Here is a 23,579-nt window from a genome sequence, read left to right as displayed (position 1 = left end):
GACGGAACATGGTCGTAAGGGAGAACATTCCCAAGGAGAAGCGGGTTGCTGGTGCTAGGACGCCTGGTGCTCCCGGTGCTCGTGGCAACAAGAACCCTGACCTCACGGTCTTCGTTGGCGGCTTGCCGTTCGAGACGGACGCAGATACTCTTAAGGGTGTGTTCGACGAGTGCGGAAAGATCAATAACTGCCGTATGATCAGCAACGGGTCGTGTGGCTTCATCGACTTCGACGACGCTGAAGGAGTCGAGGCAGCCATCAAGTGGAACCAGAGCAAGTACGCTGGGCGTTCCTTGAGAGTGAACAAGGCCAGCGATAAGCCTCCTCGACGAGCTTAGTGTTTGTAGCAAAGTTTTGTAGTGACTCAAATGATTGGCAGTCCTCTGTGCTCCATCGATATTATCCTAGAACTGCGGACGCCACGGGCCATACATCAGTGCAAGGTTCTCGACCGCCAGCGACACATCCAGCAGATGCCGCGCCTGCTCTACAGGAGTCAATTCCTGTGAGCTCCACTCCCTTAAACGCTTTCGGTACTCGCTATCCGCCAAAGAGGAGTCTTGCTGAGAACCAGAACGGTTATAGTTCACGAACCCTTGAAGCTTGCGCTTCAAAACATGAAGGTGGAACGACCCTCTGTCATTAGTCAGGTGCAGAAGATCCTCGCCGAAAGCAGTCTGCATCAGCCACGACAACTCCTCTGAGCGCCGCCGCAACCTCTCTAATATCCGTCCGCATAGGCTTTGAAAGGCAGGCCACCGGGCCACTCCAATGGTGAGCGCCATCTCGCGTGTTAGACGGAACGGCACTTCCTCCGACACGCAGAGCTGCCTCCCCTTCTCGTGCAGACAGTCAAAGTCGATATGCACGCACCGACCGCTCCGCACGTCGATGTTGACATTCCCCATGTGCCTGTCTCCGAGGCCGAGAAGGAAGCCGAACATGGACCAAGCGGCAACGGTCTGCTCAAAGTTCCGCCGGGCTAGAGCCCAGTTGTCCAGCGAGGTGTCGAAGGTGTCAGCGAAAGCCGCAGGGAGTTGCGGGGCCACCTTGACTGCAAACTTACGCAGCTGGTGTATGTTCCGCGCAATTGAACGTCCGCCTTTGCCGTTGTGAACGATGATAGAGTCCTTTTGATTCTTGATGAAGGCGATCAGCGGCTGGAGGTCAGTCACCCACTCCACCAGTCCTACTGTCTTGTTCAGCGCCCACACTCCATAGGTGTTCAATGGTGAAGCTATGGTTTCCCCCCTGAGCATCACATTCACCACGGCCGCGATTTCCATTACCCTGGCATCTTTTCGGAAATCTCCCGCGGCTTCGCATTTGATCAGCCGGTGATAAGTCTTGCCGTCGGACCCCAGCAGCGCCACCTTCACTGGCTTCGTGAGGCTGGAGATGACCAGCACATCGTCGCAAATGCCCTTCAGCCAGACGAAGCCACTCTTGCGCGGAAGACACAGCTGACTTCTCGTGGGTACAATGACCTTTCCGGCGTTGGCGTTGATCAGACGCTTAGCCTGAGGGCAGCAGGCGTCTAGCGTGGTCTTCAAATGTGTGTTACCGGTACCTCCCTGTCTGGTCTTGGCACGGCGGAACTCCGCGAGAGCTCCAACATGAATCTCGGCAAGGAAAGTTGCGACGACGCTGAAATCGCTCAAGTGCTGCTGATTCTCTTGTCCGTGAATAGAGGCCGAGCCCCTCTCAATTTCCTTCCACACCCTTTCAGTGTCAGGATCCACATTCTTTTCGGAATCCCACAGAATCAGTGTGGATAGATGCCACACCGCTTGATGCGGATACTCGGCCAGCAGACGTGAAAGCAATGGGCGAACCACACACGACAACGTCTCGTTAAGCGCCAAGGCAACGAGTGGCTGAAACAGCAGAAACCACAGTGTCGCCGAGACGTTTAGGTAATACGGCACGAGCCTCGTAGCCCACCCTGGATGCTGACATGTTGATTGCAGCAACGCCAGGAGTTTCATCAACAGCAGGCGGCTGGACCCGTCGAGGGCCGGCCTGGTGGCGTCGGGGGCGTAGGCGCAGGCTTCTGTTAGCACTCGGGCTATGTCTTCGAGGCTGCCGGAAGCCAGACGTTGGGTAAAAATACCATCCAGCATGACAGTCCCCAACCGACTTCGAACTACGAACTCGGCGTAGTCCTTTCGGGAAGATTCAGAGGCTACGCCCAGAAAGTGAATGTTTCGGCTGGTAACCTGAACCCCTTGCGACAGTACTTGACGAAGCCTGTCTGAGGCATCCTCCAAGCTCATTGCCTGGCGCTCGTACTGGTGATATATCTCCTCGCCCATAAGGCCTGGACACTCAAGAGCTTCCTGTCCCTGATACAAACAAAACTGGGCTTCCAAAACGCCTAAGTCGCCACGGCCCGAGGCCCATTCAACCGTCGCCGCTTCATCGGCTCGGGCAATTCCTTCCTTGGCCGCGAGTACCGCCGTAGTCATCGCCAGCAGTGGCAGATTCAAGTGTTTTGCCAGTTGGGACACATGTAGAAGGACCTCTAGGCAGCCGACGTTGCTGGTGGCATATTGGCGGGTAACCCCTGCCAATACCCACTGCGTTTCGTAGTCAGTTTCGCAGAGAGTCAGAGCTCGAGATTTCACAAGCGATAGCGCCACTTGCAACTTGCATCCTCGCATAGCGGCCTCCTCCACTTCCGCAGACAAGTTAAGGGCTGTTGTAATTTTGCAGGGCGCACTACTCGCGCCGGACATGGTAGACTCCAGCTCAGCTTCGGCACGAATCAGTAATGATTCGTCTTCATCCCCCCGCAGGCACTCTTGCATCGCCAATTGGACGTCCGACTGCGTCTTTTGCGTTCGGTGGAACAGCGTCAGCGCCCTTTGATTTAGAAGGAAGGACACCACAACCCAGTCCCCCGACAGCGCTGCTGCCTTTACGATGGCGGCCGTGTCGTCAGTGACAAACTGGATGTCAGCGTAGGCTTCATGACGCACGAGGCGTTTGGCGCACCGAAAAGTTTCCACGACGTCGACGCATGGGGGTAGCCGTTTCCACGCTTGTCGAGCTCGTTCTACTGCAGCGGTCACAGGTCTCTGAGAAACGAGCGCCAGAAGGCACCAGGTCACCACTACCCACTTTTTGGATGTTTGGGAGAACGCCGTCGTCAGCGCACAGACGAGCTCGCCTTCCGCCACAGGCAGGAAATCGGCTAGGTCGTGGACGACCGCGTCTGCTGGGGACTCGCCACATGCTGAAGGTGCGACCCGAGAGGTGCCTCTTGCCCGTTCCGCCAGCGCCAACGCTTCTGGACTGAGCGAGCCTACCTCAAAGGCGCTGTTGTCGCGGACGCAGTGCAGAAACCCCAGCAAAGCCCTACGGACTGAGTTGTCTTGCACAGGTGCCAGGCTCTCCACAAGGTGGCGAACCACCGCCATCACAGTCCGAGGCCGCACTTCTGGAAGCGGAGCAGCGTCTGCATGGGTCAATACGCACGCAGGGCCTCCTAACCGCGTCTCGAGAATGGCACACAGAGTCTGCATGCAGGGTAGTCCCACAACTCACAACGATAGGCCTTACGGTGGACTGCTGCCGAGTCTCGGATAGAAAAAGACGAAGCGGTTGGATTGCAAACGCGTCTGGGGACCCAAACATATCCGCGGCCTCCAACAGTCGCAGTAAAACCACTAGGTATGGGAGCACGCACAGACTGCTGGCTCGGAGGTTCGGCGGAGTGGAAGCCCACTGCAACGCGGCACGTCGCGCTTGGGATCCTGATTCCATCTGAGACAAAACCTCTCTGGTGATCATGATGGACCCCTTGCAGTGTTTATGGAAAACGCTCCACATAAAGCCTAGCCGCTCTCTACAGTCCTTGCAGCTGTTATTGAGGAGGTAGCACTCGGAGACAAGTGCGGACATGGGAAGACTGACTGCCGAGATGCACGACGGTTCCAGGTCCTGGAACATCTTCGGCACCAAGCACCAAAGCTCGAAAACGCAGGTACACAGCTCTTCAACAGGTCCATCATGTGCCACCTCGAACTGGAAGTACGCCGACGGAATCAGCTGCGGCAGGAACCTGAACCGGCCTGCAACTTGCAGGAATATATTCACAAGGGCGCTGACGAGGTCGTCGGCTTGCTCGTGGCTGCACAGCTTCTGGCTGAACACCACTGTCCGAAGGTGCCTGAGGGCTACGCTTGGCGTCGCCAGCACGCCAGCGCTCGGCTTGCCCGAGATGCGTACACACATATCCGGAATGCTTCTAGGGCAGTGGCTCAACAGACGGCGGACGACGCTGCAGATCCACCGAGGGAACGGCACGTCCGATTTTGATGTATACATTGCAACGTCGAACAGCGCTTCGCAGTTCCACAGCAACACACGCAGGACGTCCTGCTTCACCAACCCTCTGGCGACCTACGCTGAGGACCAGTTCCGCTGAAGCATCAGCAACGACTGGGGTCGGCTTGTCCAGGACGTAGCTCATTACGAGGTCCTCTCTTGACATGCGTGCCTGACCAGTCTGCACGCGGAGCCACGCTGCGGCCCAGAAGTAGACGTGAGGTGCGTCTGGAAAGGGCCCAAGGCTATCGGTGAGGACGAAACGCAGGCCAGGGGGCACCGAGGGCCCTTGCGGAAGATTATCCAGCGCCAGCCGTCGGGTCTTCTCATCCAGGTTCATACACAGCGAGGCGAGGGCTCCCGCCGCCCCCAGCAGAGGAAGCGTGGGGTCGAATATGAGGTGCATCGATTCCGGCAATGTCAGCATGGTCTTCACAATGCGAATGCCGTCGGGGTGACTCGCTAAGGCGCGAAAGCAGACCCATGCCAAAGGTGCAGGGGAACAGATAACCAGCGATTCCGTGTGATGGCGTCGCCAAGGGCATCCGTGTAGAGATGCGGCAGCTGAAAGCAGCTGAATTCTGGAAGCAGGACAGAATCTCGCAGCCACGTACAGCAGGTCTTGTTCTCGACAAGGGATACACCTCAACTCCGGAAAGTTCGACACCAGGTGAACGAGAGCCGTATGTTGCTGCCACCTGATGGTCATCAGAGCCGGGACCACATCAGAGACCACGCAACTCGCCCGAAATCGCCTACGAGATAGACCCTTGTCGCAGAGAATCTCAAACTGCCAGCCTGCCTTTTGCGGGAACACGCATCTTAGCGCGTCGCATGGAGTCTCCCCATCTGAATCGCCCAGGTCGTCCGCGCAGAGCGTCCACAAGCGAGTCTGCTCCTCTGACTGAAGCGGCGGCTTGCCCTTCGAACTGCTGTTCTGCCTGCGCATGAGGAGGCAACGAGCTAAGCGCGGCTCCGCCAGGTCCAGGCCAAACAGCTGATTCACTGTGCAGAAATCCTTCCCCACGCAGACATCAGGTAGGTCAACAAAAGGGACTGCGGTGCTTCTTGAATGTTTGACCCGCACATACAGTTCCAACAGTGAAATACCCAGACCTGAGCGGCACAGTTGGAGAACTTCCTCGATGCGCAGCCCATCCTGCCGCCCGCTCACCACACGGAGCACTGCCGTTTCTACGTTCGGTTTCGATAGATCGCTTATCATTCTGACGACTTGCTCCTCGCAATCGGTAAAAGGCATCTGAGAGAGCAGCGGCTCCACCGCGACGGGCGGCGGGCATTCGCCAACAAGTACGCGCTGCAGGGTGCGAGTGACAAAGACGGCGCGGCTATCTGTGGTATCGGAGTCAGGCAGACTTGCTGCTTGGGTTTCTGGATACAAACGAAGCAGCGCCAATTGGCGTACGAGGACAGGGTTCATTAGATTACTAGGAATATGTTCGTTGTGCGCGTGGGGCCGGATACGGTGTGCAGAAACAAGTGCACACCATGCGACGCCGCATCTTGAGTGAGGGCGGTTTGGGGGCGTTACTCAGTTTTTTGGTCAAGCACAGCTCTGGCGCTGCGAACGTCGAACGATATCAACATCGGGCCCCACTCTGTCAACGGAACCGTGCCACCCCGCGTGGAGTCGACGGAGGCAGATAAAGAGCAGATCGATCCCGAAGCGCAGCCGCCGATTAAGAACCCAGTTGACGAGCTCTTCAAGGTAGAGACAGAGGAGGATTCCACCGAGATTGACTTTGATGGCGAGGATGGAGACGAATTCGAGGATGACGAGGATGAGGAATACGAAGTGGATGAGGAGATTGAGCAGGTTACAGGCGTCAAGCAGACGAGCGACATTATAGAGGCGCCCAGCTTCGTGGAGGAAGAGGAGATGAGGTTCTACATTCGTTATTCACAAGCGTACCCTCGAACCGAATCTCGAGAGGAGCAGAGCCCCGAGACAATGGTCTGCTACTCACTCAAGCAACTAGGGGCGCCCATTAAAACGGACTGCGACGCTTCCATGACCCCACCCACGGTGAGCGCGGCCTCGTGGCAAAACGCACGCGACTACCCGAACCAGGACGCGTACCAGCACCTACATGCCTTCGTCAAGGGGAAGCTGGAGTACTCCATACTCTTCGTATTAGACGGCCACGGCGAGTCAGGGGCGGAGGTGTCACACGGAATGCTGACTCCCCTGGCGGAGCAGACCATGGACGGTCTCATGCAGTACCGGAAGATGGAGCAGTCCACCCCGCTACTGGGCAAGGTCCTCAACGACGCGCTCTATCGAGCCACTATGGGCTTTCTCTCAGTGCCGGAGAACTTCAACCATTGCTCCAAGGGGGGGTCCGTATACCTGGCCGCGGCTTTCATATGGAGGACCCGCAAGGGCGTCACAGCGAGTCTGGGCGACGCCACAGCATGGGTGATGTCCAGAGCGGCAAGTAAGGCTACACCGTGGAGTGCCCTCCCTGGAGTATCCGGCAGCAACGTCGATGTGAGCCTGGAGCCGATTTCCGAAGACATGGGGATGGACAACCCTAAATACCTAGAACGAGCCGTAGCACTACAGAACCCAAACACCACCGAGGCCAGGGTGCATCATAGGAACAAGTACGAGCTGCAGGTGAAGGACAAGTTCTCCAGATGGAGCGTCACCACAGACGCTCAGTACGACAGCAGGCTTGCCGGGCTGCAGTTGGCGGCGTCTCTGTGCGACCTAATGTACCCTGTCCTCAGGACTCCTGTCTTGAGGTTCTACCATGTGCCAGTCGGTGACGCTAGGTATATTCTGTTGACGTCTGACGGCATCACACACAAGTACGACAGCATGGCGTTCGTCAGTCAGAAGAGGGACATGCGCGAAGACGCCACCAGTGAATTGCTCAGGATGCTATCCACTGAGTACATGCCCATTAAGGAGCTGCGGGACTGGGAAAAGGCGTGGAGAATGTTCTTAATGGCCACCTGGGATTACTCGTTTTATAGGGCCCACATGAGTGACGTGTTCATGAGCAAGGACCTCCAGCGGTACTGGTCGGAAGTCAAGGGGAGCGAGAACGAGCAGCTGCAGCGGCTGCTGGACTTGATGTTCGAGCACTGCCACGACAGCGATGACGTCACCGCCATGATCATGAAGGTATAATCTTGAACCCTCACCTGTAATGTGCCCTACTGCCGGTTTTGCGTCTTGGTTGTACGTTTCTGGGCACCCCACAATCCTGTATGCTGTCACGTGTCGACCGTCTTGGGGCAGAGGAACTCAAACAGTCCTCTTGACTTCTTTCAGGCCTTTGACGACATTCTTTCTTGGGGGCGGGGTTTAGATGTCGACGACATTCTTTGTTTGGAGTGCAACTTCGCACAGGACGACGAGGGATGCTATCAAGGACAGGACTTAGGCTTGGAGATCGTCGATGACGGTACTGTCTCAAAGGGCTACGAGACCTTCGACGACGGTTGGGGCTCAGACTTGGAGATCGTCGATGACGGTACTGTCTCAAAGGGCTACGAGACCTTCGACGACGGTTGGGGCTCAGACTTGGAGATCGTCGATCTTGTCTACCGGCTCCGCGGACCTCCGTATCAGCAGCGCCCTGATGGGCTCGCTTTGCCACAGGAGCGGCGGGTTCCCCCCTCGCAGCTGCCACCAGATCCTGCCTGTTGAAGCACTGAAATGACAAGTGACCTATCTGGTTGCAATATCGGCAGCCACCGACGCTTTGGGAGGTGGAGACGCGACTAGAGCTAGGCCCCGTCTCCCGCCACGACTCCGTCTCCAGAGAGCCAGTCACCTGGACCCGGTTATCCTGAGGCATGCGTACTCGTCCGACTGTGGCAGGCATATGCAGCGAAATTAGGGAAAACCCGAATCTGTATGATTACCTCCTACTTGGCAGAGAAAATTATAACTGACCACGGATTGGTTAATGCTACACTCTTCCCATTACACTATACAGTAGACGTCACAACTGTGAAACTCCACTGTGAAACTTCGGTATCTGCAACTGAAACCTGTTCTTCAGTGCCTTGGCTGTTCTGCCGGTGAAACTCTTTGTGGTCGATACCTAGGTAGTTCTGCCGGTAGAATATCCAGAGAACGCCAAAGAAAGTGACCGTACAGGCTCCTGCCCAGCCGCCAAGGAGAGCTCGATAGTCGGGGTTGGTGCGGTCGATGAGAATGTTGAAAAGTTGGAGGAGCCCTGCCACGAAACCAATGGAACCGGATAGCTTACCAAAATGCTCCACCTCGAAGATTTCCGACATGTATGTGTACTTCGTGGTGTAGATGTGCGCGTTGGACAAAACATAGAGGGTCGCGCTGATGTAGTGGAGGGGCAGTACGGAGGTGAACGTCAGAAGCAACATGACGATGTTCATGACTGTCATGACCATACAGATCAAAAGTGTGGGGAAATAGACATTCAAAACTCCCCACAACAGTCCCACTACACCTTCAAATGGGTACAGCCATCCAAAAAACATGGCGACGTCAGCACCAGAAATCAGCCTCAGGTTCACGTTGTAGGCGTTAAATGTCATGATCTGAACGACGTACCAAAGGAGACAGGCGATCCATTCTACGGTGAACAGCAAGCGAAGGTACCCCATCCATCCAGAGAGCGGAGAATCGCTGCTCTCCTCGGAACTGGTTTCCTTTGCAGCCCGTAGCTCTAAACGCGTCGTAGGTAAGCAAATGCAATACAAAATAGCAAACGGAACACAGAGAGAGACATATCCGTTGTGGATCAACGCAAATGACCAGTTAGTAGCAGTCTGAATCGTAAGCATGACGGGTGCCACGAAAGTCGTGAGCAGTTGCACGGCCATAGAATGCGCCATGATCAGCCTGGCCTTAGACGGCCAGATCTCACTCAGGACGAAAATGGGGAAACAGACGAAGGCGCCAGAGAGTCCAGCCATGATGAATCCGGGAACGTACAGCCGAACAGAGGGGCTGGAGAAGCCGATGCACGCGTACCCCACGACGAAGAGCAGCTCTCCAATGATGCCACACCACCGAGGACCGACGTTGTCGAAAAGAATACCAGCGAGGAGTGTTCCAAAAAAACCAAAACTCGACCCATAGGTGTATAGTGAGCCCACCGCGTTGAACTGCTCTAGACATAGATAGGCCTCTCCGTCAACAAGACTGTCAGGGGTACACAGCCACGAATACGCCCCGCCTTTCAGCAACATTTCGGAGTAATGCTGCCATCCGTAGTATACGGACGAGGTCAGAAAGATTGTTACCGTAGAGATTGCTAGCCTCGTCCATTTCCCAGTCAGGCTGAACATTGAATAATGAATAAAGGGATGAATTCTAGGGTCTTCGAACTCGAAAACCTGTCGTCCTGCGTTGACCGCCGGTTACTCATCAGTACAGTTATCGGGCCCAGCGGTGCCAACATCAGATCTCTGGCCGTCGATGGGACCCGGGTTACTCTTCACGGCGAAGGTGTAAATGCACATGGTTCCGAAACGTGGGGACCACTCCGACTAGCAATGAAGTACCAACGAGAACCGAGTCTGCTCCAGTTTAAGAAGAAGCTCGTGGAGATACTCCTGAATCGGTTCGCTAATAGATGCTTTCCTGAACTTTACGCATGTTTGGGAGAATGTGGGTTTCAGAAGGAGGTCTGTGATTGGGCAGATGGAAGTTGGGGTGCGCCACATCTGAAACTCGCGGATGATGAACCCAACGTCACACACTCTACGCCGGATAACGTATCTGCATTTGTGCCCTCAGTGAAACAAGCCACGACATCTACGCAGGATAAGGGATCTGCAGCGGTGTCCTCAGTGAAACAAGCCACCACACACTCTACGCAGGATAAGGGATCTGCAGCTGTGCCCTCAGTGAAACAAGCCACGAGGAGATCACGATCACAATCCGACAGCAGCCTGTCGTGTGACGAATCTGATGCCCTTTCCTATACGCGAAGGCGACTTAGCGGACGTCAAGGTCGAAGGCGCAACTCGTTGAGTGACTCACTGTCCACGTCTAACCGATGGCGACGCCGTGGACATCCGAAGGTGCTTTGTAGGAGTATTGAGGAGTCATCCAGTTGGGAGGAGGATGAGCTGTTGGTGGAGCCGAATGCGTCAGGAATCTACCGCTACTTTCAAAAGGTTTCAGCTATGGATGTTGACTCAAATGTGCTGTCATTGCTGCGGGTGCGAAGACGTCGTCTTGAGGAACTCGACGCACAGAGAGATATCATGAACAAGAAGATCGAGGTAGCAATACTTGAGCGAGCGCAATCCCTCGAGCAGGCAAGGCCCAAGAAGTGGATTCGCGACGGCTGTCCGCAGATGAAAAAGAGAGGTTCGTTGAGGTGATAGACGTTCTTTTGGTCAGAATTCCCACATTCTGCACGATGCGACCAGGCTGCGAGGTAGCGTGGAGGTGGCTATCTGACGCAGCTATCTCGTGTCGTGCACGCCTTCTACACGTTCGGATCACCAGAGGAGAAACACCAAGCGTAGGTGCCTGGAGCCACAGCAATTCAGCGATCAATGGCTCCAGTCGTGGCAACAGTCAACGGCAGCCTGGTCTCAGTCTCGAGGGGTTCTAGAGCACCCCACGGGAGCAGTTGAATTAGTTCAGTTCTGTGCGTTGACTCTGAAGGTGAAGGTCATGTTCGACCTCTACGAGGTTCCACCGGCTGATAGGGATCTGCTGAAGGACAGCTTACTTTCCTTCCTGCGACGATTCGGGATCCAAACTGAAATGAGGGCGGTCGCTATTCAGCTCGCTATAGCGTTGGCCGTCTTGTCGATACAGAATATGAGTCCAGACGATACAACGTCGCCGGTGGACGAGGTCGTCAGTGCCTTTCAAGATCCGGGCTTGCACTTCGTGTGCGCCATGTGCCTGAAGATCCTGGTGGAAGAGTCCTTCGAACGCAGGGACTTATTCGCTACGCCTGAACAACGAGAGAGGCACAGAGCGCTCCTCAACAAGTCCTCGCCAGTGGCGCTCAGTCGGCTGGAATCGTTATTCGCGTCCGCGCCGGACTCCCAGATGCGCGAGGCCGCGCTGGAGGCGTTCGTCACCTGGGTCGCCTTCACGGACCCGCCTCCAGAGAGCCTCCGCAGGTCCTGCGTCCTACAGCAGTGCTTCCTGGACGTGAACGAGCGGTCGCTGGCCGTCATCAACGTGGTAACGCGTTTGGGGGTCGAGAGGCCTTTGTCGTTTCTTCCGTTGCTCCACGTTATCCTGGAACAAGTCAGTTCTCGGCTGAAGCCGCTGTTCTTGCAAGTTATGGAGGCGGAGGAGGCGGAGATGGTACAGGAGCTGGGTGCACTGTTCCTAAACCTGTCACAAGCCTACATGTGGGAGTTAGTCTTCGCGTCCCATGAGGAGTTGGCCTTCCGAGACCTCTTGGACCTGCTGCTGGGCATATTCAGAATCCCCTTCTGTTCATTGGAGAACTCGACGCTGCTGACTAACCGAGCCGCCAGCCTCCTTCTCGACTTCGTCGACTGCAGGGTTGTGAGTGTACAGCGCGCTAGCGACCTCGACGTGATGGAGGCTGGAGCTGCTGCGTTCACCCAGCTGCTTCCGCAGGTTTTAGAAATCGTTGTGGCCCAAGCAAGGTACCCAACTGACATCATTTCCGACTCGGGTACGGTAGACAACACGCTTTGGGAGGAGTTCCGCGAATTCCGCTCGTACCTAGGCTGCATAGTGGAGCAGGTGGCGTCAGACAAGCTCGTTTCGGATGCCATCTTCCACCAGGTTGTCGTACAGCCACTGCGAACTGAGTTCCAAGAAGGTAATCCCAGGGCTCTCGAGGGTCGACTTTTCTTGATGTCGTCGCTGCGAGGTAATCTGATTACGGCCGAAGATCTAGAGATCCTCCCAGGGTTGTTGCCAGCCAACCGGCCTGAGCATCAGCTGGACATTGCGTGTCGCTCAACGGTCTCGAAGTTCATCGAGAGCATCCTAAAGAGTGTCAACCCTCAGCTGGACTTTTCAGCAGTCCTCCCTTCCATAATGGGACAGCTACTCGCCGCTGTGGAACACGGCCCTCCAGCCTTGTCCTATTACTGCTCGTCCACCCTTGACACGGCACTTGCGTCGCCTCGAGTCGCACCTATAGTGCAACCAGCGCTACCTGGGCTAGTTGACAAGGTGTGCTCTCACTGGGTGTACTCTCGGGAGCTGAGTGAGGCCTGTGCGATCATGCTCCGTTCACTAGGGAAAGCGGTGTCTCTCGTCCGAGCCGATGAAGAGTTCGTGGGCCTGGTCGATGAGGTTGTCTCCAGAATGGTATTGGCTGCCATGAGTGCTGGTCCTGGTGACCAAGCTCGGTTGCTCGACTACGTGGCTGATTTCGTGGGACATCTGGATCCTCGGCACCGGTTTGGAGTTGGGGACGAGACGCGTGTAACGCAGATGGCTTCAATCATCAAGCGAAAGGTACTAGCGGTGGCTTTTACTCTCATCACTGAAAGGAGCGATGAAGAGCCCGTTCAGGAAAGGGCATGTCGAATTCTGAAGCATAGTATGCGTGTTTTGGGTGCTGAGGCTTTCAAGTCCGAGGCCCAGCAATACTGCGAGCTCCTGAGGCATGTCTGTCAAGCCCATCTCCATTCCTGCTACGTGTACTCGGTGGAATGGCTAGCCGTGGAATACGCCGTGGACGAGACCATGACCCAACCCCTAAACGCCACATTCAACGCGGTCGTGGAGTCCGCTCTGAGACATCTGGAAATAGGAGGCATCCCGGAACAGCTGATGGTGGAGGATATCTACGGCCTGACATGCAAACTTTTCGACCTGCTACCAGTCACGATAGGGGCCTCGCCACATCTGCCACGCCTGATTCAGGGGATCCAGACGTGCATACAGTCCGAGGACTACCATGTGAGCAAGCTGGTCATCCAATCCATGGATAAATTCGCTAGGCTCGTCATCGAGGATGACTACATGCAGAACCAGTACCGGCGCCACGAAGACGAATGGGCGAAGCAGCTGTTCGAGGCGTACTCCAACCAAGTGAGACCGCTGTTCGCCGCCTCTGCGCCCATGATGACTTCGGCGCTGCTGACCAAAGTCTCCTTGGACCCCCCTAGGGAGATCATAGACCTTGTGGCGCGCGCGATAGACTCTTTCCACGTGGCGCTGGGCGACACCGTGTTTGAAAGAACGTTGCTGGAGGCTCTGCGTGTGCTGCCGGCTTCCATTTTCGTGGGGGGGAATGCGAGCGCTGAGTCCTATCTGCGGCTTTTGTCGTCGCGAGACGACCGTGAAGTCATTCGGGCTCTGGACGCGCTGAAGGGCTGCTGCCGGCGGTTAGCACTTCGGAACCGAGGCCAGTTGGAGTGATGTTTGTAGTGAACACCGGCATTCCGCGTTATCTGTCAAATAAATGATCGAGGCTTTCCTTGCAGTGTCTCGCCAGGGCAAGCCGCGTGTAGTAAGGTTCTTCAACAACAGCATCGGCGTGCTAGAGAGAGACCATATAATTCAGGAGCTGACCTCCGTTGTCATCGAGAGGCCGGCGCACTGCACCAACACAGTCGACTACAAACAGTGGAAACTCATCTACAAACGCTACGCCAGTCTGTTCTTCGTAGTGCTAGCGCACCCTGAGGACAACTCCCTCATGCACCTTGAGATGATCCACCATTACGTGGAGTTGTTGGACAAATACTTCGGCAACGTTTGTGAGTTGGACCTCATTTTTAATGCACACAAGGTGAGCTTTCAACAAGGGCACATACAGGCGCTGTTCCTGATGGATGAAGTCCTGTGCGGTGGAACTCTTATGGAGTCCTCAAAGAAGGTCGCGCTTCGCTCATGCCAGGCCCAAGACGCCTGGATGGAGTGTGAACCCAAGGGCAAGAAGACGACGTCACTGTAACCTGACTATGACCCGTGGCCTGTGCGCTTCAGATAAAAAAACATCGGACCGTCCTCAGCCAGCCATTCGGGGTCGACGCTGGTGACGTTCTGCAGGTACTCCTTCGAAGTAAGCACTACCTCGTGGTAGACCACGTACTCGGGAGTTTGTCCAGCGGAAAAGAGGGCGCTGGTGGGGTGCAGGTGGCCAGTCACTGAAGTTCGAAGGTTAACGAACTCCCCAATGCCACGCGCTTTCGACGAGTGGTGGAAGTATCCTGAGCAGATGGCCCTTCGGGGCAAGTCCCAGTCGTTACCACAGGAGTCCAGTGGGATCTTCGAAGACGTCATGTGCTGCACGAGCTGAGCGCGAATTTCCCTCGCTTTCTTCAGCGACTTGAAGTGGAGGTAATGTGATGAGCACCATTGAGCGCTGTAGTTGTGGCGCTTCCATTGATGGAAGACATTGAGCAGGGTGAGGTGGTCTGACTCGGGTACAAAGAACTTCTCGCGAGCGTTGTCGCTCTCTTCCGACCTATCTTTAGGTCGAAAGAATATGTTCGGAACGGACAGCAGCGACACGATGACAAGGATCTCCTCTGAGCAGCCGATCTTCGAACTGCTTAGAAGCATTCTAGATAGTGGGGGGTCCAGTGGGAACTGACACATGTCTTTCCCAAAGGCCGTAATCTCCCCGTCGTTGTCCAAGGCTCCTAGCACCCACAGCTGGTACAAAGAGCTTATGATGGTCTCCTTCGGGGGCGTCGACATGAAGTGGAATGAAAAAACATCCCGAATGCCGAGGTTCTTTAGGAGCAGCATAACATTAGCAAGGTTGGATCTCTGGATCTCGGGAATGGATGACTCGTTTAAATCGCTCAGGAATGACCTCTCCGTATAGAGGCGGTAACACACGCCTGGTCCAGTGCGCCCTGCGCGCCCAGCTCTCTGGGAGGCGTTCGCCTGCGAGACTGGCACGATTTGCAGGCTGTCCATACCCATCTTAGCCTGGTACACCTTGAGCTTGCAGTACCCAGAGTCGATCACAAACCGCACCCCGTCGAGGGTCAGGGACGTCTCCGCAATGTTAGTGGCCACGATGATCTTACGATGCTTGCTGGGGGCGAACACACGAGCCTGCAAATCACTAGGTAGCTGGGAGTAAATGGGAAGTATGGTCAAAGGAGCGGCCTTCTCTCCCAAAGCGTGCGCCCTCTCAGCCAGCAGATAGCACGTGGCTTCAATATCTTCCTGTCCAGTCATGAATATGAGGACGTCACCCTCGGGGTTTGACCCACAGTGGACCTGTAGCGTCTTCTGCACTGCGGCGTCGACGTAGTCGGCAGCCGGGGCGCGCATCCACTCTACGGTGACTGGGAAGGTACGACCTGGAATCTCGAAAACGGGAGCATTGCCAAAGAAACGTGAGAAGAGAGATGCGTCCATGGTGGCACTCGTGACTATGAGGCGGAAATCCCTGCGTACCGCCACTACGTCGCGGAGAACGCCGAACAGCACGTCCGTGTTCAGCGAACGTTCATGGGCTTCATCCATGATCACAGCAGTGTAGCGCTCCAAGACCTTATCCAGCAGCGCTTCCCTCAGCAGTACTCCATCCGTCATGTACTTGATTCGGGTGTCGCGGGAAGTACAGTCCTCGAATCTGATGGCGTATCCGACCTCGCCTCCCAGCTCGCCGCCTCTCTCGTCTGCGACACGCTTGGCGACGCTGACGGCAGCCACGCGTCTTGGTTGTGTGCAGCCGATGATGCCGTTCGAGCCCCAGCCATCCTCGAACATGTACTGCGTCAGCTGCGTAGTCTTGCCAGACCCCGTCTCCCCCACGACGATGACAACTGAGTGCTCGCGGAGAAGAGACAGCAGGCAGCTCCGAACGTTGTACACCGGTAAGCTCTCCCGTTGCTCCTGCACAGACTTTGTCCGAGCGAAGTTGGACGAAGCTTGCGCGGTCTTCAGGTAGGTAGAGAACATCGCATCGGTCTTCACTTCCTGCTCCGTCCGCGCTCGCGCTTCGCCCTTGGGCCCGGCAACTCCTATGGCGGCGCCCATGTCAGTTCCTTGCAGTTCCCAAAACCGATCACGCATTGCAGCCTTGTCCTGTTGTCCTCTAAAGTAGCGAACAACGCCGCTGCCCTTGCGCGCCATGACCATCATGTCGCAACCAGGCTCCTTACAAAGGCTGACTTCGTTTTCAGCCTCCATGTTGATCGTTCCCCCTCCGTTCTTCTCGATGAACGCCGGGTGCATCTCCCGAACACACACGTGCACGCGTGCCTCTTGTTCGTCACTGACCGTTACATCCGTGGGGGGTAGCATTCGTGCCACTCCAGATTGGTGCATTCGATTGTATTCCCAGAGAGTCTGGTCTTGGCTGCGGAGGAACTGGAATTGATTTTGTTTTTGGCTCTTCTGTCCTGCGCGACGCAGCACCTTCTCCTCGCGCTCAGCGAGGGAAGGGTCGTTATCCGGCTGGTCGTACGCGCCGGTGTTTTCATCCGCATCGTACCAGTTACGGTCGAACTGCTGCTCGTCATCCTCCCACTCCGCGCTTATCTCATTCAGTAGCTTCTCCTCGAATTCCCCTCCCAACAGACTGCTCGTCAGGCAGCCAGTTCCCCCTGATAGAGACGACATCAACGTCGGGTCCATACCCTTGAATAGTATAGGAGTGCCACTGGGCGTGGTTTCCTTCTCCCACGTGTTAAGCTGCCATGTCGGCGTGCCCATAGGTGTGAGCACCATTGAGCTGGTCCCGCTCCGAGGTACCTTGGCACTTAAGGAGGGCTCCCGCTTGGGAACCCTCTCAGGCGTCATGAACTCCCGCCAGTTTCGTCTATCGCAGGGCTTTTGACTAGCCTTGGTCTTGTACTCTGGAGTTTCTACTGGAGGTTGATGTTCTTCGTCGGTCTCTGTTGACTTTTTCTGTATTCTGATTCGTTTGCGATCCCGTTTTAATTGGAATGCTGAAGAGGATGCGTCCTGAGACTCGTCCTCCGCCTGTCTGGCGGATGAGGTTTTCGTTCGTCTTCGGAAGGTAGGTGGAGTAGGATAGTCTTCCATAAATCGATATTTCTTGGGCACATTCCAGAGCTACGCAAAGAACCAACAAAATACACACTAATGATACCTTTACATGAAAATCTTTTCGTAATGGCATAAAAGGTCCTCTAACTGATACAGGCGTTCTCTGCCGGAAACCCTAAACACTTGAGGGTGGGGTGATAACTGAAACCCCGTATCGGATGATTCCGCTAGACGAAAATATGGTAAGCCATGAGTAAAGTTGACATTATCAGATAACGGTAAATATGAGCTACGCACATCCAGACTATGCCTCGCTGGCTCCAGGCCAGTTTGATCCCATTTCCGAGAAGCTGATCCACACGCTGCTGTATGACAAGGACGGCGAGATCGGTCTGCAGTTCACGCATGTGGCTTGGTTCGACACCACTGGCTACCCGCAGGGCTGGTACACATTCGACCACCTGTGGTACTCCAACGGCATGTGCTTCTTTATGGGCGATGACCCCGCGACCGATGCCCCGTCGATAGTGACGGCGTCCGCCTCGCACACCCTGGAGCAGCTGGGCACCATGTCTGGCAAGGGCGAACTCACACTGAGCCTGGCTGGCAAGGAGTTCACGTTCGTGAACCAGCTGGAGGCTGACAACGACCACACGGTGAAGACCTTCGTGATGAAGCAGGAAGAAGGCGCTGGAGGCGAGGTTGGCGGAAAGAAGGACATCTTGATGGTCTTTACCCTGCTGGGGTACATCGTCCTTGCGTGAGAAAAAAAGCCTTGGCGAACGCAGGTACATCAACGGAGAATATTCTGTGGAGAATGAGGGTCCGGCCCGTACTGGACTGTTCCGCGCTCTAGCCAACGATTGTGCCACGGTTGAGCCTTGTGGTGTATGTATGGACTTCTTCAACAACCCTACGGCCTATGAAGACGCTGATTCACTTGCTTACTTGGCTGGCTAGTGCGTGTGCCGAAAACTCTGACATTTCGAATCTATGAGCCCGTCGCTGGTGCTGAAGTCGCACAGCTTAAAACTGGCGGTCGACTTTGATAAGTGTTGCATAAGCGGCGCCTCGACATTCACAGTGGTATTGCCGCTGTCGCCGCAAGAGGCGGAAGGCCTGCAAAGAATGCAGAGCGGCATCGAGGGAGGCTCTGTGGACGTTACGGTTCCACTGCACATGCCCGCCGGTCCCGGGTTCAGCCTTTTGGGGATAAGCATCAATGACCAGCCCCTGCCGTTCCCACTCAAATGCCTCTCATCGACGATGGCCGATTTTCCAGAGGCCGTGGTAAAGACGGGTATGGGGGACAAGAGGGACTTGCTCACGCTTTGCGAAATTGCGTCCCCCATTCTGTACTCCGTGAGTCACGTGGGCCCAAATCATGCAGTCCGCTACCGTGATAACTCTCACCGTCCCTCCTCAGGTACTCAAATCTGCCTCGCAAATCTCCGCCAAAAGAACGGTCTCCATTGTCCTGCGAATATCGGTAGACTTCGAGTTCGTAGATCCTTCCCCAGAGTACCATGGAATCTATTTTTTGGAGCACGTTCACCTGGACTTTCCGGACGACCAGTCGTTGCCTTCATCTACCAAGCTCCAACAGTCTATCTATCTAACCACTGCTGACTCCCGGGAACCCTGGTTCCCCACGTTGTTGAACGACAACCTAGCTAGCAGCTTATGCAAGAAGAAGTCGCAGCTGACCACCCCTTTCTCGCTGGAGGTCGCCGTCTCGCCACCGGGATTCGCACTACTGACGTCGCTTCCCTTCGTACAGTCACAAATGCACGGCGATGCGGAGGTCTTCCTGCATGAGTGTCGCGGCGTGGCTCCCGAGCTGACCCCCAACATGGTCGCTGTGTTCGGAGGCAACTTCCTCGTTCTGCAGGATTTTTGCAGTCTGCGCGCTCAGCAGCCTGACGGCGAGAGCGGCTCCATCGAAGTCCCCATCCGAGTTGCGGTCCCTCCGCACTTGGAAAAATGCGTTCCACACACTATCCAGCACTTACCGTCCATCTTGCTCTCCCTGAAGGAGATAATGCAGGCGTATCCCATACCGTATACGTCGTTAACGCTGGCGTTCTTGCCCAGGCCCAACCTACTGCCTCACCCAGTACCGCGCACGGACGGCGGCGAGGACGAATTAGAAGGGACGCGACAGGACACTCTGAACGTCTTCCTGCGCCGCCACTCACCTTGCGCCCGTTGGGGGCAGTCCTACTCAGTTTGCGGCTCCCTGCTGGTCTTCCCGGAGGAGTTCTTGGTGTCAGAAGACGAGTCTGGAGAGGAGGTGTTCCAGATTCACCTCGAGATCATACGGGCCATAACGGCCACCTGGGTCGGCGGAGTTGTGAATGTGCACCCAGCCTTGGTGTTCGTTGACTACTGGCTTCTATTAGCGCTGCGCTACTACATTGCCGATTCAATCTTCATCCTTCTCTTTGGCAAGAGCAAACTGGGCATCGACCTCACCTGCCGATCAGAGACCTATTACAAAATGGTGGTCTGGGGAGAGGATATTCTACCCCTGTCATACGATGATGTGGAAAGCAGTGGCAGTGAGAGGCCTCGGACGTTCGCTCCCGGAACTACTGTCTTGGACGTTTACCACGACCCATGTTTCCATTTGAAGGCTTCTTTGATTCTGTGGACTTTAGACCAGAAATTGGGGCACTCGGAGGAAGAGCACCGCTGGATTCCGCCCGGCACATTCTCGGCTTTCGTCTTAACTTACGTACGTCGCGCCGTGTGCAAGGGGGCGGGTAACCTCATATGCACTGACGACTTCTTCCGTCGATTGGAGACGAAACTTCGACAGATATTCGTTACCGATGGCTGGTGGAAGTTGCCGCATGGCTCTCTGCCGCACCAACCAGTGAAGAACGGACAAGCACCGAAACCAGACCAGCTGAATCTCGCGGCCTTCCGGCCCTTTCACCACCATAACATCGAGAAGCTGTTCGTGGACCTCACAGAGTTTCGTCTATGTTTCTTGAACAGGCTGGGTACCACACAAGTTTGTGTGAGTCTGTTCATCCACCTCTCCAAGCGGGGCAAGAGTCAGGAGAGAGTAATTGCCAACGTGGACCAATCTCCCCTGAGCCCTCCCCCTGCGGTAACAAAGGAGGGCGCCTCGTCGTGGATGTGGATCGCTCGCGCAGCGCCGCGACTGCTCATGAACGACTTCCAGGATGAGGATGGCCTTCGTCAGGCGCTAGCGGAGAACTCGGTCCAGGATCTGTATGCGACGAGTGGCGTCCCCAAGCTGGACGAGGCTTTGAAGCCTCACGGCCGATTTCCAACCTTCTGCTGTTTCGACCCAGTTGATGTGATGACTCGCGACGCAAAGCAGGGGTTTGGGTTCGGATTCGTAGGCTTGGAGGCTACTCCGATTTGCGGAGGGAAGGGCCCTCTGTTCTATGCTAGTCTGCACCGGATGACCGTGGAGAAGGCCGTTACGACGCTGCCTGGAAATCATGTGCCCTCTGGAGCGACGGCCAGCCAACTATTCGTTCACAGGAGCGCTCCGCCGCAGGACCCATTTGGGCTGAAAATCGCGCCGCTGACAAGTTCCATTGGCGGCCAGCCGGAGTGGTTCCTTCCTTGCACTGCGCTGATCCTCCTGCGAGGACTGAGTTTTCCGCTCGCGGCTGTGGAAGAGCCCAACCGCATCGGCCGCCTCACCGTCAATTGCGTCACTGGACTCGCTGTTTCCAGCTCAGTGGAATCCTTCTGGCCTCTTACAGTGAAACTGGAGGTATGCGAAGAGGGCGGCACCAGCGCTGCATGGTTGGTGCTGAAGACTCCTCACCCTCGAGGGTTGGCTGCAGACCTGATGTCTGAAGAGCGGACAACTGTGGCCGCAACGGTACCCGTGACGGAAGGCGCCAAGCCAGAAGACGACGCCTCCAAGGTCTCGGCTATGTTGTCGGCACGGATTGCTTCCACTCGGCACCTCAAGCAGCAGTTCGTTGGGCATCTGTCCACGACTGACTGTGACTTTTTGAACAATATGGAGCTAGCGATGCACGCGGGTGTCTTCGACCCGCTCAACCGAGTCGAGATCGCGCGGACGCTGCCTGAGGCCGGACTGCCCTTCCTGTGGGTCCGGAATGGAGCTGCTTCCGGAATTGGCCTACTGGTGAGATTCAGACGTTGTCAGTCTCCCGGAATGTGGGAGAATCAGTTGGAGAACGACCCCTCCCCTACGATGGTGCTCGAAGCCATAGAGGCGCTATCGAGGGTAATACAGGACACTGGCACGGTACGGCTGGTTCGACTCATGCGTCGACACGATTTCCCTCCATCCGTACGGGGTGCCGCAGCACTTGGGCTCGTCAGAATCCACAACACCATCAGCTCTTCTCCCAACGGAGACACCGAAAAGATGGAGTTCATCATGGCTGCACTAGTGGATTACTTCGCCGTCTTCGTCTACGAGAAGCCTCTCTCAAGAATGTTTCTCGTATCGGACCGAGACGTCCAGAACCTCCTGGTCTCGCAACCGAATCTGAACAGACCCTATTTTCTGTTGGAACGTTTGTTTATCATGCATCTTTACAACGGGCTCGCCCTGTTGCGAGGCCGCGACGGGCTCACCCCTCCTGGCGCTCTGAGACTCATTCTCTCAATTATCCAGGAAGTTCAAGCGGAAAAGAGTGATCGCGGCGTACACACGCGATTCACATCGCAGATCCTCTCGATTTTGGCGGATGCGGCGCTGCCGGAGATCCCTCGTTTCTGTCCAGAGTCGAACCCGGACGCTCGCGCTCCGGAGGTGGTGGACTTTCTGTTCTCGCATGTCTGGAGGCTCTACCGCCTCGATATATGCTTTCCGTCGCCTTTCCAAACGCACTCGGAGCACTTCCTTCGACTGATAGCGAAGCAACCTGCTCTCAGGCTCCTTGCGCGACAGGCTCACCACAAGCTTCATGGCACCGCCTTCGACCCTCTGATGCTGCTTCCTATAGTGCTGCCGTCCAGCCGCGGCCGTATACCGACGCAGTTGGCCCGCTGGACGCGCTCAGCTATCGTCCGAGCGCACTCTCGCGTGATATCCGAGGTCAAAGGCGCCAGCATGCAGCTGCCGTCTCTGCAGTATCCCTGCATTGGGCCACAGAGAGCGGCTTTGCTGCTGCTCTTGGTGTCTCTGGGGAGTGGAGAGCTACTGCCGCCGCTTAGCGTTCAGCACATGACATCATTCGATGTTGCTAAGCCTTGGAAGGCATGTTCCTTCCGATGCTCGTGGCAGACGGATCAGGATGCCCTCCGAAGGTCTGGCCTGGCGATGGAATTCATGGTCAAAACGGTGTTGGCTGTGGACGCTCTTCTAGTCGGCTCTGATACCTTACAGCTGCATGCCTCTCTGTGGACGGTCGCCATGGAAGCGCTGGAAATCGTGCTACAGCGCTCACCGGAGAGCTTGCGAGTTTTTCTTCTCATGAAGGAGCATTTCACAGGGTTGAACTGGAGCCGAATCGACGACAGCAAACCCCAACCACCTCCAGGCTTCCCTGATTCGTGGTTCGTCCCTGCCGTGGTCACCTTGCCGGACGCTACGACTCGTGTTGAACCAGCTCCGTTCGTGGTGTGCGAGGCTCTGCACTCCTACTTGGTTCAACGCGTCTGGCGTGTCAAGACCGTCGCCAATCTGAAGTTCGTTACCTGTAAGAAGTTCTACGCTAGGCTGTTTGGATGGGGCCTGCCTCAGCACTTATTCGACCTACCTTATGGGAACACCATGTTGCCGACAAGAGATATTGTGAAACTATTCGTAGGCGGGCTTCAAGGGGGGATGCCCCTACAACGTGACGAAGCCTTCATCCGGTACTGTGAGAGCCTCAGACCATCTCTGACGCCTCAGTGCATTGCTTTGAAGCACGCTGAGAACTCTGCAGTGCCGGTGGACGAGGACTCCTGTCTGCCTGGCCTCTCAGTCACTGCACCAGTCACCTGGAAGGAAGTCGCATCCCATATAACGAAGGTGCTGCTGAGACTCCCTCAAAGTGAGTGGTTCAAAGACCCAGTCAACGTCCAGGAGGCTCCGGATTATTAGTGAGTGTTGGAGTCTCTCCCAGACGCAGCCGAGTGATAAAGAGACCGATGTGGCTGCGCAAGGTCTTGGAAAACCTTAGGGCCGCCAGCTACCCTTCGCTGGGAGTCTGGTTGGATGACATCTTCTTGATCTTCAGGAACTGCCGGCAATACAACGCCAGTAACAGCGCCATAACACGCGATGCTGACCTGGTCCAACGAGTTTTCTACGACCTGTTGAGGTCCGCCCAGTCTCTGCTGTGCGCCTTGAAAGAAAGCACTGACGACCAAATATGAG

At 55.8% G+C, this 23,579-nt stretch overlaps 10 protein-coding genes across 17 annotated transcripts; 7 read left to right on the top strand and 3 right to left on the bottom strand.

Annotated features, from left to right (window-relative positions):
• Nucleotides 1–8: 8 nt before the first annotated feature.
• Nucleotides 9–338, top strand: KVP18_003759 (uncharacterized protein; the record flags this gene model as incomplete). Its single annotated transcript, XM_067955755.1, has 1 exon — nt 9–338. One exon carries the CDS (start codon nt 9–11, stop codon nt 336–338), a length of 330 nt encoding a protein of 109 aa, XP_067813609.1.
• Nucleotides 339–404: 66 nt separating this feature from the next.
• Nucleotides 405–5,773, bottom strand: KVP18_003764 (uncharacterized protein; the record flags this gene model as incomplete). Of its 3 annotated transcripts, XM_067955766.1 has the most annotated exons (3): nt 405–3,521; nt 3,550–4,383; nt 4,412–5,773. In XM_067955766.1, the coding sequence occupies 3 exons, from the start codon at nt 5,771–5,773 to the stop codon at nt 405–407; spliced, it is 5,313 nt and encodes a 1,770-aa protein (XP_067813620.1). The 3 variants fall into 3 exon arrangements, with proteins under 3 accessions (XP_067813620.1, XP_067813619.1, XP_067813621.1); XM_067955765.1 differs by lacking the exon at nt 4,412–5,773 and having other exon boundaries at nt 3,550–4,239; XM_067955767.1 differs by lacking the exon at nt 405–3,521 and having other exon boundaries at nt 4,253–5,773.
• A 68-nt stretch (nt 5,774–5,841) lies between these two features.
• On the top strand, nt 5,842–7,492 carry KVP18_003756 (uncharacterized protein; the record flags this gene model as incomplete). Its single annotated transcript, XM_067955751.1, has 2 exons — nt 5,842–5,860; nt 5,889–7,492. The coding sequence occupies 2 exons, from the start codon at nt 5,842–5,844 to the stop codon at nt 7,490–7,492; spliced, it is 1,623 nt and encodes a 540-aa protein (XP_067813605.1).
• Nucleotides 7,493–8,298: 806 nt separating this feature from the next.
• KVP18_003754 (uncharacterized protein) lies at nt 8,299–9,645 on the bottom strand (the record flags this gene model as incomplete). The annotated part of the gene is made up of 1 exon (XM_067955748.1): nt 8,299–9,645. The coding sequence occupies one exon, from the start codon at nt 9,643–9,645 to the stop codon at nt 8,299–8,301; it is 1,347 nt and encodes a 448-aa protein (XP_067813602.1).
• Nucleotides 9,646–9,852: 207 nt separating this feature from the next.
• KVP18_003767 (uncharacterized protein) lies at nt 9,853–10,689 on the top strand (the record flags this gene model as incomplete). The annotated part of the gene is made up of 1 exon (XM_067955770.1): nt 9,853–10,689. One exon carries the CDS (start codon nt 9,853–9,855, stop codon nt 10,687–10,689), a length of 837 nt encoding a protein of 278 aa, XP_067813624.1.
• Nucleotides 10,690–10,727: 38 nt separating this feature from the next.
• KVP18_003763 (uncharacterized protein) lies at nt 10,728–13,684 on the top strand (the record flags this gene model as incomplete). 2 transcript variants are annotated; one of them, XM_067955764.1, is made up of 3 exons in its annotated part: nt 10,728–10,745; nt 10,774–10,832; nt 10,861–13,684. In XM_067955764.1, the coding sequence occupies 3 exons, from the start codon at nt 10,728–10,730 to the stop codon at nt 13,682–13,684; spliced, it is 2,901 nt and encodes a 966-aa protein (XP_067813618.1). The 2 variants fall into 2 exon arrangements, with proteins under 2 accessions (XP_067813618.1, XP_067813617.1); XM_067955763.1 differs by lacking the exons at nt 10,728–10,745; nt 10,774–10,832 and having other exon boundaries at nt 10,988–13,684.
• Nucleotides 13,685–13,727: 43 nt separating this feature from the next.
• Nucleotides 13,728–14,222, top strand: KVP18_003762 (uncharacterized protein; the record flags this gene model as incomplete). Of its 2 annotated transcripts, XM_067955761.1 has the most annotated exons (2): nt 13,728–14,057; nt 14,085–14,222. In XM_067955761.1, 2 exons carry the CDS (start codon nt 13,728–13,730, stop codon nt 14,220–14,222), a joined length of 468 nt encoding a protein of 155 aa, XP_067813615.1. The 2 variants fall into 2 exon arrangements, with proteins under 2 accessions (XP_067813615.1, XP_067813616.1); XM_067955762.1 differs by having other exon boundaries at nt 13,728–14,222.
• Nucleotides 14,223–14,227: 5 nt separating this feature from the next.
• Nucleotides 14,228–17,281, bottom strand: KVP18_003757 (uncharacterized protein; the record flags this gene model as incomplete). The annotated part of the gene is made up of 1 exon (XM_067955752.1): nt 14,228–17,281. One exon carries the CDS (start codon nt 17,279–17,281, stop codon nt 14,228–14,230), a length of 3,054 nt encoding a protein of 1,017 aa, XP_067813606.1.
• Nucleotides 17,282–17,463: 182 nt separating this feature from the next.
• Nucleotides 17,464–18,205, top strand: KVP18_003768 (uncharacterized protein; the record flags this gene model as incomplete). 2 transcript variants are annotated; one of them, XM_067955771.1, is made up of 3 exons in its annotated part: nt 17,464–17,487; nt 17,518–18,005; nt 18,034–18,205. In XM_067955771.1, 3 exons carry the CDS (start codon nt 17,464–17,466, stop codon nt 18,203–18,205), a joined length of 684 nt encoding a protein of 227 aa, XP_067813625.1. The 2 variants fall into 2 exon arrangements, with proteins under 2 accessions (XP_067813625.1, XP_067813626.1); XM_067955772.1 differs by lacking the exons at nt 17,464–17,487; nt 18,034–18,205 and having other exon boundaries at nt 17,530–18,009.
• Nucleotides 18,206–18,238: 33 nt separating this feature from the next.
• Nucleotides 18,239–23,578, top strand: KVP18_003753 (uncharacterized protein; the record flags this gene model as incomplete). 3 transcript variants are annotated; one of them, XM_067955747.1, is made up of 3 exons in its annotated part: nt 18,239–18,607; nt 18,636–23,302; nt 23,332–23,578. In XM_067955747.1, the coding sequence occupies 3 exons, from the start codon at nt 18,239–18,241 to the stop codon at nt 23,576–23,578; spliced, it is 5,283 nt and encodes a 1,760-aa protein (XP_067813601.1). The 3 variants fall into 3 exon arrangements, with proteins under 3 accessions (XP_067813601.1, XP_067813600.1, XP_067813599.1); XM_067955746.1 differs by lacking the exons at nt 18,239–18,607; nt 23,332–23,578 and having other exon boundaries at nt 18,630–23,303; XM_067955745.1 differs by lacking the exons at nt 18,239–18,607; nt 18,636–23,302 and having other exon boundaries at nt 23,351–23,578.
• Between the last annotated feature and the right edge of the window lies 1 nt (nt 23,579).

This window comes from the organism of the source record quoted next (genome assembly GCF_019968955.1).
Source record: "MAG: Porospora cf. gigantea A chromosome Unknown PgA_NODE_114_length_37681_cov_354.147, whole genome shotgun sequence".
Taxonomy (NCBI): domain Eukaryota; phylum Apicomplexa; class Conoidasida; order Eugregarinorida; family Porosporidae; genus Porospora; species Porospora cf. gigantea A.
This window is presented reverse-complemented; position numbering and strand designations above follow the sequence as displayed.